We start from the raw sequence: 13,598 nt of genomic DNA, 5'->3' as shown, positions 1-13,598 counted from the left end.
GACCATGGTGGCCTTTTTGAAGTCGGCCATCTTGGATCCAACTTTTGTTTTTTCAATCCACCTTATTCTCCGCCGACGAGCGGGCGCTGCCATTTGAATCTTTTTAGCTCGAGACTTCTGGTCTCATTCACTTCCATTCATTTTTTGACGTTAAAAACTGCTCGTTACGCTGCTTGATGTTGCAATTTGATATTTTCTAATTATATTATTCTACTTGGTCTGTATAGTCATGCAAACATTTGTTTGTAGAGCAAGCAGTTTGACCATTTTCTGCTGTTTATTATTCCTAGTCATTTCTCCGAAATCGGAAGTTCTAAGACAATCGTGAAAACAGTTGCACTTCCGCATTTTAGAATAATATCAATAGGAAGAGGGTCATTTGACACATCAAACTTATTGGGAATTTTCACAAGAAAAACAATGGCGTGCTTGGTTTTAATGTAACTTTATTCTTTAATGAGTTATTTACAAGTATCTGACCACTTATAAAATGTGTTCAATGTGCTGCCCATTGTGTTGAATTGTCAATGCAACCCTCTTCTCCCACTCTTCACACACTGATAGCAACACCGCATGAAAAATGCCAGCAGAGGCTTCCAGTATCTGTAGTTTCAGGTGCTGCACATCTTGTATCTTCACACACCATGGTCACCACCCATCTTAAAGTTTGCCCCCTCACATATACTAATGTGCCAAAAACAGGACGTTAATATCACCAACCATTCCCATTTTAATAAGGTGTATCCATATAAATGGCCCACCCTGTATATCAGTGAAATAGACTTAAGCGTTAAGTTTGTTGCTTTAAGCTTTTTCTGCATTAGCAGTGTCAATATTTGTCTTCCATCTAAACACCCTCAAATTATTATTTCTCATAATAATATTTCTTCAACAGAGAAGTCAATTACTGACTCTCTTGCTAGAAATGAATCAAACAGACCCTCTGATGTTTCATATGATTGGCTGTTTGTCACACATTCAGGTGCATGCAGTCAAGATTTAATCACAACCTCTGGATTAAACCTTAACAGATAAAGTTTAAATCAAGCATTGTGAAACCACTAAACCCAATCTTAATCATGTTGGATTTGTTTGGTTTGGTCAACTTGAAAATTATTCTGCAACCCATCGTTTTGCGCAACAGGCCTCTGGCCCAGATTGCAGCTTAATCTGTTTGGGTCAACAACATGTAAAGTGACAAGATGGTTTGTTTGTTTTACTTGACTGGAGGCAGGGTTATCCAAACTAACCAGAGTGTAACATCTTGCACATTTTCAGCTCTCCCTAGTTATCAATAGCAGAAAAACCAAGGTAAGAAATGTATGTCTTATTATTATTTACTTCAAGATACTGAAATCAAAAGCAAATAAATTATCACAATGACATCTTTTATTTAATTTACTATTAGTTGATTATTTTGTGCTGATAAAAATGCTTTTCTATAATTACCTTAATATTTTCTTTCAAATTTTATTTATTATTTTTTTTTTTTGTGGAGTAATCCTAAAAAAATTTATGTTCAGAGTTTAATTTGCTCACAGAGGCTGCATTTATCGAATAAAAAATCTGATCAAATCAATAAAACTGGGACATATTATTCGGATTTAAGTTTTACTTTTGGGTGTTTTGCCTTTATTATGATAGGGCAGCATATAATATAGGAATAAGATCGAGAAAGATCTGCAACTTGAATTTTGGCACACTGCCAAGGAGGCTATCGGTGGCGATGATGCAATTCTGATTTTTAAAAGTAGTTTTGTGTCTTAATATACTCATCAAAAATATAATTTATTTATGTGATATTTGGCCTTTTAGAAATCATTTTAATATGCAGCTTATGAGAGTTATGATTTCTCATGTTTATCTTTGAAAAAAGTTTAAAATAAATTCAGAGAGAGGAGATGTTGATGGGGAAGTAAATAAAGTTTTTAGAGTACACTCAAACCCAAGATCTATTGCATGCTTAAGATTTCCGTTTTCCAGTGATGAGAAATGTAGAAACATCTTCAGTAAAAATTAGCTATTTGACTATGAAAACCTCTCGCATATTGTCACTACAAAACTCTGCTAAGGCGAAAAGCCAATATGGTGCAGGCTAAACCTTCTCATTTCATTCTGAAAATTCAGTGTTTAGTGTAATTTGGGGTTTTTTGGTGGGTTTGACTCATCTACGATCATATACACTGAAAAAAAAATGTGTTTTTGCTCGTTCAAACTACTTATTCAAAACAAGCTGAAACAACACAGTTCTTGATATTTTATTTGGAGAACTTATTTTTTTATGTTCAATCCACATAAATTTGTTAAAAATGTTAAGTTAGCTTAATCTATTTGTGTTGGGACAACGTGAATGAATTGTGTAGATCCAGAAAGTATTCATAGCGTGTCACTTTTCCCTCTTTTTTTATGTTACAGCCTTATTCCAAAAGGGATTAAATTTATTTATTTCCTCTTAATTCTACACACAATTGGCCATAATGACAATGTTAATTATTTTTTTGATATATATATATATATATTTTTTTTTTTTTGGAATTGTTGCAAATTTATTAAAAAATAGGAGCACCTGTCTTTGGGGATTTGGGGATTTTAAGATCTCTCCAGAGAAGATCAATAGAATTTAGTTCTGGGCTCTGAAGTCAAGAGCACCCTGAAGCAGGTTTTTTATTTAGGATGTCTCTGTTCATTGCTGCATTCATCTTTCCCTCTATCCTGACTAGTCTTCCAGTTCCTGCTGCTGAAAAACATCCCCAAAGCATGATGCTGCCACCACCATGCTTCCCTGTAGGGATGGTATTAGCCTGGTGATGAGTGATGCCTGGTTTTCTCCAAATGTAGTTCAATTTTAGTCTCATCAGATCAGAGCATTTGGTTTCTTATGGTCTGAGAGTCCTTCAGATGCTTTTTGGCAAATTCCAGGCGGGGAGTGGCTTCTGTCTGGCCACTCTACTATACAGGCCTAATTGGTGGATTGCTGCACAGAGGGTTGTCCTTTTGTAAGCTTCTCCTCTTTCCACAGAAGAACACTGGAGCTCAGACAGAGTTACTATTGGGTTATTGATCATCTCCCTGACTAAGGCCCTTCTCCGATCACTCAGCTTAGATGGCTGGCCAGCTCTAGAAAGAGTCCTAATGGTTCCAAACATCTTCCACTTAGGGATGTTTTAGGCCACTGTGCTCATTGGAACTTTCAGAACAGAAGAAATGTTTCTGTAACCTTCCCTAGCCTTGTGCCTCGAGACAATCCTGTCTTGGAGGTTTACGGACAAGTGCTTTGTCTTCATGCTTGGTTTGTGCTTTTGCATGCACTGTCAACACTGGGACTTTATATAGACAGCTGTATGTCTTTTCAAATCCTGTCCAATCAACTGAATTTACCACAGGTGAACTCCAATTAAGCTGTGGAAACATCTCAATAGGGATCAGTGGAAACAGAATGTACCTGATCTCAATTTAGAGCTTTACAGCAAAGGCTGTGGATACTCATGTACATGTGATTTTTCAGGTTTTTTATTTGTTATAAATTTGCAACAATTTCAAAATATCTATTGTGTGTAGAATTTTGAGAAAATAAATGAATTAAATCCATTGAGGAATAAGGCTGTAACATAAAAAAATGTGGAAAGTGGGAAGCGATATAAATACTTTCCGGATTCACTGTAATCTTGACACGCATGTATTTTTCAAGTGCAATATGATGCTCAGTACTGGTAAGCTGTCTGAGGGAGTGTTCAGGTTTGGTTAAATGAAAACAAACTGTGGTGTGACTGATCTGTTTGTGTTGTTTATTTGAATAGATGTGAACATTGCCATCCAAACCTTAAGCCCAGCTTGAATGATTATACATGGGGTTTAAACTTTGCCAACTGGAATCGTAATTTAGGTTTTAAGGCAATTATGTAAAAAGCTCGTTTTCAGTTACATTAGATCAGCTCTCCATAGTGTTTTCATTTGTTTTCTTTTTTGTTCACACACTTTATAGAATACCAAATAATCTGCTATCTTCCAAAGAATGATTGATATGAAGAAAACTCAAATGCTTAAAAGCAAAGTTAAAATTGAATAAAATGTACAGGGTATATTTGTCTTCAGAGAGCAGCATTTATTTTGTGGATTAGTGGTTCACTTTGGAAGAAGTCAAGGATGGGTAAATAATGACAAATAATTATTTTATTTCTGGGTAAACTATGCCTTTCATCGTTTAATTTAATGCAAAGCAATCTTTGATTTGTCTTTTGACTGGATAGAAACATCTGGGTCTTTTATTACAATTACTCTTATTACTTTTGTTGTTCAATAATATTTGTTCATTAAATTAACAAATATCATCAATGGCAGAAACTATGTCTTTATTTTATTTTATTTTATTTTATTTTTTTAAATAAGCTGTTTATGTTAAGGGAAATTAAATCCAATATATTCAATTCATCACACTCCGTTTACAACATTGTGATGCCATAATATATATATATATATATATATATATATATATATATATATATATATATATATATATATATACATATATATATATATATATATATATATATATATATATATATATATACATATTGTTTGTTTTATTTCACACCAGGAACCAGCAGAAAAGATCTGTGTGAGCAGTCATGGATGAAAGTCTGTTTGTGTTGTTTCTGCTATCAGGTTGGTTTGGTCATCTGTAATTGTGTGATATGAAAATACTTTTGATTGCAGTACAATTTTTTGTCTTGTGCTGAATACTAAAGAAGATACATTGAATAATGTGGGTAACCAAACAATTGATGGCTGTTAATAGCAGAAAAAAATACTCTTGAAGCCAGTGACCAGCAGCTGTAGGGTTACCCACATTCTTCAAAATAGCATATGTTTAACAAAACTCATTCAGGTTTCACAAATTGGTTCAAGTTTCACAACTTGTAGGGTAAATGATGACAGAATTGTCATTTTCGGGGCAAGACTGTGTCATTTGTGGTAAAAAAAAATACTTGCTGGTTGAATAAAAGTAACTGTAAATAAAAAATTTGCCAGTATAAATAATTTAAATGTATAAATTCTGGCAAATTCTGATATTTATAGGGCGACACAGTGACACAGTAGATAGTGCTATCGCCTCACAGCAAGAAGTTCGCTGGTTTGAGCCCCAGCTGGGTCCACTGGTGTTTCTGTGTGGAGTCTGCATGTTCTCCCTGCGATTGCGTGGGTTTCCTCCACGTGCTCCAGTTTCCCCAACAGTCCAAAGACATGCAGAAGAGGTGAATTGGGTAGGCTAAAATTGTCCGTAGTGTATGAGTGTGTGTGTGGATGTTTCCCTGGAAGGGCATCCGCTGCGTAAAAAAGTGCTGGATAAGTTGGTGGTTCATTCCGCTGTAGCGACCCTGGATTAATGAAGGGACTAAGCCGAAAAGAAAATGAATGAATGAATATAAAGGATAAGGATATGCGTATTCGTATTGAACCGTTCATTACGATACTTTCATTTCGATACGCATTACAAATCGAACGATTCAGAATAATATCTAAAAAGATAAAAGAGAATTTGTGTACAAAATATAATGTTTTCAGTGCTACAACATTCAACGAGGCATCCCAAATTACCTAAATGCACCTAAAAACACCAATCGCAGCCATCAGGGATGTTTTAAACCAGTTGACATGTCAATTTATTGCAGGAAACAAAACCTGCAGTGCTCGCCCTGCCTTCAAGCTCTTCTTATTGGCCCACAGCGCTAGAACAGAATGTGAATGGATTGGTAAATATCAGCTGTCAATCACACAGTTCCAATGACAGGGAGCTACAGCCGCGAAAACGTAAAGGTCTGGATACGAGAAAATTAAAACACTGACAGATTTACTTTTAGAAACCATGGTTACAAATAAACAGAAAAGCACGAGATGTTATAATGTTATTTAATTCTTCATTTAATCATCACGATCCTGTTAGTCGTGCGACTGATTCACCATCGCTAAAGAGCATGCGTTCACTGAGATGAAACTAATATTGCAGCTCATGAAAAGACATAATAAGTTATATGTCAATATCATCTGTGCAATTTCAGACACCACCCGTGAGAGAAACACAGTTATTATTGTCAACTTATAACAGGGCCGGTAAATTAAAATCAAAGAAATTCACTGGCCTTTCTCTTTTTAGCTGTATCGAAAACATACCCAATCGTGACACCACACTGTGTTGTATCGAACCGAACTGTGATTTTTGTGAACCATTACACCCACAATATATATTGTGATATAAAAATATATATATATATATATATATATAATTATATATATATATATAATATAAAAAAAAAAAATATATATATATATATATATATATATATATATATATATATATATATATATATATATAATATAAAAATATATAATATAATATACATTTTTATATAATATAAAATATATATATATATATAATTTTTTTTTTTTTCCCCAAATGATATTTAACAGAACAGAGCAGGAAAATCTTCACAGTATGTCTGATAATATTTTTTCTTCTGGAGAAAGTCTTATTTGTTTTTATTTCAGCTAAAATAAAAGCAGTTTTTCATTTTTTAAACACAATTTTAAAGTCAATAATATTAGCCCCTTTCAGCTACATATGTTTACAATTGTCTACACTACAGAACAAAATATAATTTTACAATAACTTGCCCAAATACCCTAACCTCCATAGTTAACTTAATTAACCTAGTTAAACCTTTAAATGTCACCTTAAGTTTTGTAGAAGTGTCTTGAAAAATATCTAGTCAAATATTATTCACTTTCATCATGCCAAAGATTAAATAAATCAGTCATTAGAAATGAGTTATTAAAACTATTATGTTTAGAAATGTGTTGAAAAAAATCTCTCCGTTAAACAAAAATTGGGCGGCTGGGGGGATGGAGGGTAGGGTAATATATAAGTAAAAGTTAACTGTTTATATTTTTCATCAATAAATTACAGATTTTAATATTTGCCCACTTTAATTTATTTTATGTTACTTCATAAGGATTTGTTGTTATAATAAGAAACTTAGTTGGGCTGTGATGTTCAGGAAACTTAAAAATAGTAAAAGAATCATGATAAAATTGTGATTTTTCCTGACAAAAAAGTAACACTTTAGTATAAGTGACAAATTCTCACTATTAACTAGTGCCTATTATCTAATAATGTTCTTAGCACTTAAAAAGTAGCCTACATGTTATTCTGCATCCATAATTCTTAATAACTACCATTAAAACTATTAATAATCTTTTTATTGCACAGCCCTAATTGTAATTGTCATGTTCGTGTCTTATAATAATAACCCCAAGTTAGAACAAGTGTCTTCTTTATTTACAAGTTCAGTCTGACTGATACCGTCTTGTTCTAACGCACTCTCTCATCTCACATAACCCCTTACAAACCTCTGGTTCCATCTAGTGGTCACTCACGTCATAACATACGATCACATGTTGGTTTTTACAGGGCTCTCCTGGAGCAGCTTTGCTTTTTCTCGTCGCTATCACTATATAAACCTGCAGATGTCATGGTCAGATGCTCAGAGTTACTGCAGAGGGAATTTCACTGATCTGGCTACTGTAGACACCATGGATGATGTGAACAGGCTGATACATTCAGTGGACGCTGGATACAGTGGATCAGTGTGGATTGGACTGAAGAGTGGGACAGAGAAACGCTGGAGTTGGTCGAATGGAGAAAACGCTTCTCAGTACTTTAACTGGGCTTCAAGAATGCCAAATGATGATGGATACTGTGTAGCTACTTCATCTGGCAGATGGACAGATATGGCATGTTCTTATAAGCGATATTTTGTGTGTTATAGTGAGTTCAACATTATTTTAAGTGTATTATTCTGCAATTCAACTGGAAAAGAAGAGCAGAGACTGAATACTTTCTTTTTTTCTTCACAGAAAATACAACATATTACATGGTACAAAGTGCTAGAAGCTGGACAGATGCTCAGAGTTACTGCAGACAGAATTACACAGACCTGCCCACCATCCACAGCTCTGCAGAGAATGACCAGCTAAATGCAACAGCTTTAAAAGAATATTACATCTGGTTTGGTCTTTACAGAGACCCTTGGGAATGGTCTGATCAGTGGGATCTCAGATTCAGATACTGGGCATCAGGTCAACCAAACCAGAGAGTAGGATCTGACTGTGTCAGCATGTCAACAACTGATTCTGGGAAATGGAGTCGTGAAAGCTGTAATGTCCTGCATCCTTTTATCTGTTATGAAGGTGAGTTTAACCAGTTAATGGGATAGTTCTCCCAAAACTGAAAACTGTTCCAAACCTGATTGAGTTTCTGTCTGCTGAAATCAAAAGAAGATATTTTGAAGAAAGATGGAAATCTGTAATCATCAACTTCCTCCAGTTCAGAATCAAATGATCACTCTTGAAATGGCCATTTCAAAAACAGTAGGATTGTGTTGTGTCTGTGATTAATCTTCCAAGTTGAAAATGACTACATGTGTATATTTCATTAGAGGAAAAGAGAAAACAGATTGTCCGGCTGAAAGTATCCTGTGCTGGACATTGCTCTTTGAATAATCCTTCGCTACAGATTGCTATTCTGAATCAGGTTTGTGTCTGCCATTAGTAAGTACATTTTATTTATATTTATTTCACATTTATCACAGCAATGCTGACCAAAGTGATTAACAGACTTAAGCTTGGAGTGAAGGTAATGAGATGAAAACAAATAAACTGATACAAAAATATGAAAATACAAACATCAACTCAAGAGTTCACAGTTAGATAGTGCTTGATGATGATAGCAGGTTTGGCATGCTGTTCCAGGAGAGAACCCTGAGCTCTGAGATAATTGAGCCCAGGGCTCCCGCCTGGTCAATGAGCATGTTAAAGGGGGACGAGATCAGGGGCCTGTTTCAGAAAGGAGGTTAAGTGAAAACTCAGAGTATTTTAACCCTGAAATGAGAGAAACTCTGGGTTTTCCTATTCAAAATGCCAGGTTTGTCAAATTTGAGAAAGCAGGGTAAGTCAAGCCTGTTTCTGAAAGAGAGGTAACTTTAACTCAGTGTCAGTTACCGTGGTAACTTACTCTGTGAACCTAACCTGGTCAGGAGCAGGTTTTATTCTCTAAACTCAGAGTTTCTGTCGGTCTCCTCCCCTTTTTTAAGGACGAAGCGGTATTTCTCGCCTTTGCCTTAAGTTTCCACCCACCTATTTTAATGCTCATTTTGGATATGTGCATAAAAATGATTGATGAAAACATCATGATGCACATAACTTTTAAAAATATGCATAAAAAACGTATGCGCATAACTGAGCAGGATAAACTTTTATTCGATAGAAAATATGCGCATAAACTACGATGGAAACACTTTTACTGAACAAATTACAGTATGTACATTAAAAAGGTCATCATATGATGATGAAAGTATGTGTGAATGGACAAACCAGCAGGCTGAGCACACTGTAACACATCTTAAATGTTGTTTTAGTCATTCTAAAATACTTTAACTGTTTTAGTATTAGTGTATATTATTAATTACCTCCGAGCATCTGGAGCATGTCAAGAGTCTCTGCGTCTCATGGCTTCAAACGCCCCCACGTGTTTATTGTGTGTCAGCATTGTCTTCTGAGGTGCAAGACTGAGTTTTGTTGTGTTGCCTTTTTCTCCGAACCCCTAGAAAGGAGACAAAATGTAACAATAGCGTTCGTGGTTTACCGTCAAGCTTAAAAAACGCTAAATTTCGCAATCTGTTCCCTTTTAAATGAAATTATAGCAGCGATTTAGCAGTGCCTTAATTAGGAAAAGCACCCAGTTAAATGTAAACATGTTGCAGTTTGCTATAAATACAAGACGGGGAAAACAAACTACAGAAATTACAAATGTAACAAATGTCCAGGTTTAACTTTTCATCTACCAGTCCCTTATTTAGAAAAGCTATCTTGTTCAGTTAATGTAAATATTTTGTTGTTGTTTTTTAAATTTATTTTATGAAATATAAAAACTGTGAGAATCATTCTGGCTTTAGTTAGTAGCCAACTAAAAAATAAATAGTAAAAATAAACCGTTTTGCATGCCTGTGAAGTATAAGTTATAATGTTTTTACGTTATACAGAATTTAAATTTACATATTTATACGCATGTCTTTAGACTTTAGGCAAAGGGGTCCCCTGCAAAAAATCATAATATTTGGGGCTCCCTGAGATTATAAAGTTTGAAAACCCCTGGGAAAAACTGACTGTGTTCTTCTAGCGGCACAATACATTAAAGTCTGTCACAAAAAGAGAGAGAAGAAAAATTATATATTGAATTATAATGTGATTATATTAATTAATAATATGATCTAATATTTATATTTTTATTTAATTATTATATGTATATATCTTTCCTTTATTTATTTATTTTTTTACCACTACTACTGTTTACTGCGTTTTTTATTATATACGTATATTATTTTATTGTTTATGTAAACTTTAGAACTGCTTTTGCAATACATGTGTAACATTTGTCATGCCAATAAAGCAATTATTGATTTGAATTGACACATTATATTGTTTTGATAACATGATACTGTTCCTTTCTGTGATTACCAAAAAATAATGCAGCTGGAACAGTTACAGCAGTCTTCATCATCAATCTCATATGAGCTAGCAATTACATATGATGACGTTTGCAACTGTTGTAAACTACCTGACAAAAGTTGTGTCAGTCTTGCGTCAATCACAGTTGTAAGAGCAAAAAAATATATATTATTTGACTTCTAGTTGATCATTTGGAAAAGTGGCAGAAGGTAGATTTTTCTGATTAATCATTTGTTGAGCTGCATCCCAATCATCAGTCAAGTTTGGTGAAGGAAAGATGGTTTGGCATTACATTCATTATGGGGGCGTGCGAGAGATCTGCAGAGTGGTGGGAAACATCAACAACCGGAGCTATCAAGACATTTGTGCTGTCCATTACATTACAAACCATAAGATAAAGCAAATTCTTCAGCAGGATAGCACTACTTCTCATACTTCAGCCTCCACATCAAAGTTCCTGAAAGCAAAGATGGTCAAGGTGCTCCAGGATTGACCAGCCAAGTCACCAGAGTTAACATTATTGAGCATGTCTGGGGTAAGATGGAGGAGGCATTGAAGATAAATCAAAAGAATCTTGATGAACTGTGAGTCATGCAAGAATAATTTCTTTGCCAGTCCAGATGACTTTATTAGTAAGTTATTTGAGTCATTGCAGAGATTTGTGGGTGCAGTGCTCATGGGAGCACAATATTATTTCTTTTTCCACTGCATCATGACTTTATATTCTATACTGTACATGATCCCTGTTAAGTGACAAGACTTAAGACTTTAGTCTTAATTTAATTATTAAATTAATTAATTAAATAATTGAAAATCAAGGTATGATCATGTTTTATTTGGGTAAAATAAGCATAATCTAGAGGCCTTTGCCTTTCATATAAGCTTCTAATACCAAATGATCGACTAGAAGTCAAGTTATTATTTGTTGTTCCTAGAACTTGGATAGGTGAAATGTCTGTCAGGAAGTGTAGCGTTATCCCATTTCATAGGGGTAAACTTGAAGCCCTTCCCCTTCACACTCAAGAGTGGAATGGGTAGGGGTAAAGAAAAATAGAATCGGTCTATGAGTTTTTCTTGATCTATTCTTGTTTGTTTTCCAGATCACTGAAAAGTTTAAAAGCATGGGGCTGGAAAGTGATACCAAAATAAACTGGAGAAAGGAGAAGGGTGAAAAGGTGTTTGAACTGGAGAACAGCATTGTGAAAAGTTCAGATAATACATGTAAAGTGCATCCTTAATGCACTGTAAAAACTAAAACAATATGAAGTAAAGTTACAATATTGCTTTGAGGAACAGGAAAATATTACTAGTAGCAGTACTTTATAAAACATGTACTACATTAACTATATAATAAATTGCATTAATAATATTAGCATTTTTACAATACATGTGAAAGATACATTTAGTTAAATAAAGTAAATTTCTTTCCACTTCCTCTCCTTTTATGGAATTTATTTTAGTCAAATCATTCAGATTGTAAGTTGTTCTCTGTGTTGGCACTTTCAAAGTGACATTTAATTAAAACATGTTGGGTTTTGGGTGAACTGTCACTTTAATAGACCTGTAACATACCCATTTTGTTTCTGATACATTATTGTCTCCATCTTGTGGCCAACTACAGGCACTTCGTGTTAAAAATGTGTCATTAGACTTATAATAAAAAAGCAAATATGCTTCTCATAAAGCTTCATGTAAACCCAATGTTGATATGCATTGTTAAGTTATGAGATGTGCTTTAGCTCCTCTATTAATGAACAGGTGCTCTGTCACTTGAAGATGTGTATCCTATAATAAACGGTATGACCTTTTTCAGACTGAAATTCATGTTTTTTTAGTGTTGTCTTTTTGTACTGTAGGTGGTGCATGTGATTTATTTATAGCTCTGTGTGTGTTGGTGTGTGTGTGTGAGAGAGAGAGAGAGAGAGAGAGAGAGAAAAGAGAGATGAATTGTCCTTCATTTAAAGAGTTCACACTTAGCTCATGATTTATACATAGCTTGTTTGTCATGCTGTCGCGGGAAAGAGCCCTGAGCTCAAGGGATCCTCGAGCCCAGGCCCCCCCCCCCCCCCCCCCTTTGCAGGGCAAGGGAAAATTGAGCTCAGGTCGATCTCAAACTCCCCCGCTGGTGAGGCCAAGGTGAACTTCCTGAGAGTAAGACATTATAAAAAAAAAAGATTTAGGCTTATTTTATTTATAATATAGAGCACATTTGGATGGTGGAAGGAACCCGGGGGAAATCCACGCGGGCACGGTGAGAATATGCAAACTCCGCACAGAAATACCAGATGGCTCAGCGAGGACCCAACGCCATAGGTCAGGGGTCACCAATCTCGGTTCTGGAGGCCCGGTGTCCCTGCAGGGTTTAGCTCCAACTTGCCTCAACACACCTGCCCTGATGTTTGATGCTAAGTATACCTAGCAAGACCTTGATTAGCTTGTTCAGGTGTGTTTAATTAGGGTTGGAGCTAAAATGTGCAGGACACCGGCCATACAGGAACAAGTTTGGTGACCACTGCCATAGGTATTCTTGCTGTGAGGCAACACTGCTAGTCACTGGGCCACCGTGCCACCCATTCTGAATAAAGGAGGGAGGAGGGGGGTTTCTTCCAGACGGAGATAGTTGTAGAAACTAAATGGAGAATATATATAGTGACTTGGGATCCTTTGATTGGAGGATCATGTTTAGCTAATGTGGACCAGCTGGGTCAATCATGAGCACATGCTCCTCTCGAAATTAGTTTAAAATTAAACTTCACCTAAACGTGTATATGTGTGAAAGCATTTACAGCTACAGTCTAAGCAAATGTGTTGAATTTTTTTCCAGCATTCCAGTAAAAGATCATTTTGATCATGATTTACAGAATATTCTCAGAAATAAACTTTTTATTTACCAAAAATCTTTGCAAGAACACTAATAACAATAAAATTTGATGTCTCTAAAAGACCCGGTTTAAGAATCTTGACTTTGATGCACGACTTGATTAATTTATCTGTCTAAAAGATGTGACATGTGCATCAATACCGAAAAGTTTCCTAAA

General features: G+C 35.1%; 1 protein-coding gene across 2 annotated transcripts; it reads left to right on the top strand.

Annotated features, from left to right (window-relative positions):
- Window positions 1-1,266: 1,266 nt before the first annotated feature.
- LOC137487486 (C-type mannose receptor 2) lies at window positions 1,267-12,380 on the top strand. 2 transcript variants are annotated; one of them, XM_087241550.1, is made up of 6 exons: window positions 1,267-1,311; window positions 4,595-4,662; window positions 7,466-7,822; window positions 7,912-8,244; window positions 8,493-8,587; window positions 11,661-12,380. In XM_087241550.1, the coding sequence occupies exons 2-6, from the start codon at window positions 4,626-4,628 to the stop codon at window positions 11,796-11,798; spliced, it is 960 nt and encodes a 319-aa protein (XP_087097676.1). In that variant the 5' UTR covers window positions 1,267-1,311; window positions 4,595-4,625; the 3' UTR covers window positions 11,799-12,380. The 2 variants fall into 2 exon arrangements, with proteins under 2 accessions (XP_087097676.1, XP_087097677.1); XM_087241551.1 differs by having other exon boundaries at window positions 1,267-1,320.
- Window positions 12,381-13,598: the final 1,218 nt, after the last annotated feature.

The sequence above is a fragment of the Danio rerio genome, chromosome 2, assembly GCF_052040795.2.
Source record: "Danio rerio strain M-AB ecotype USA chromosome 2, GRCz13ab, whole genome shotgun sequence".
Classification (NCBI taxonomy): Eukaryota; Metazoa; Chordata; class Actinopteri; order Cypriniformes; family Danionidae; genus Danio; species Danio rerio.
The sequence above is the reverse complement of the archived record's forward strand: the minus strand, read 5'-3'. Positions and strand labels throughout refer to the sequence as shown.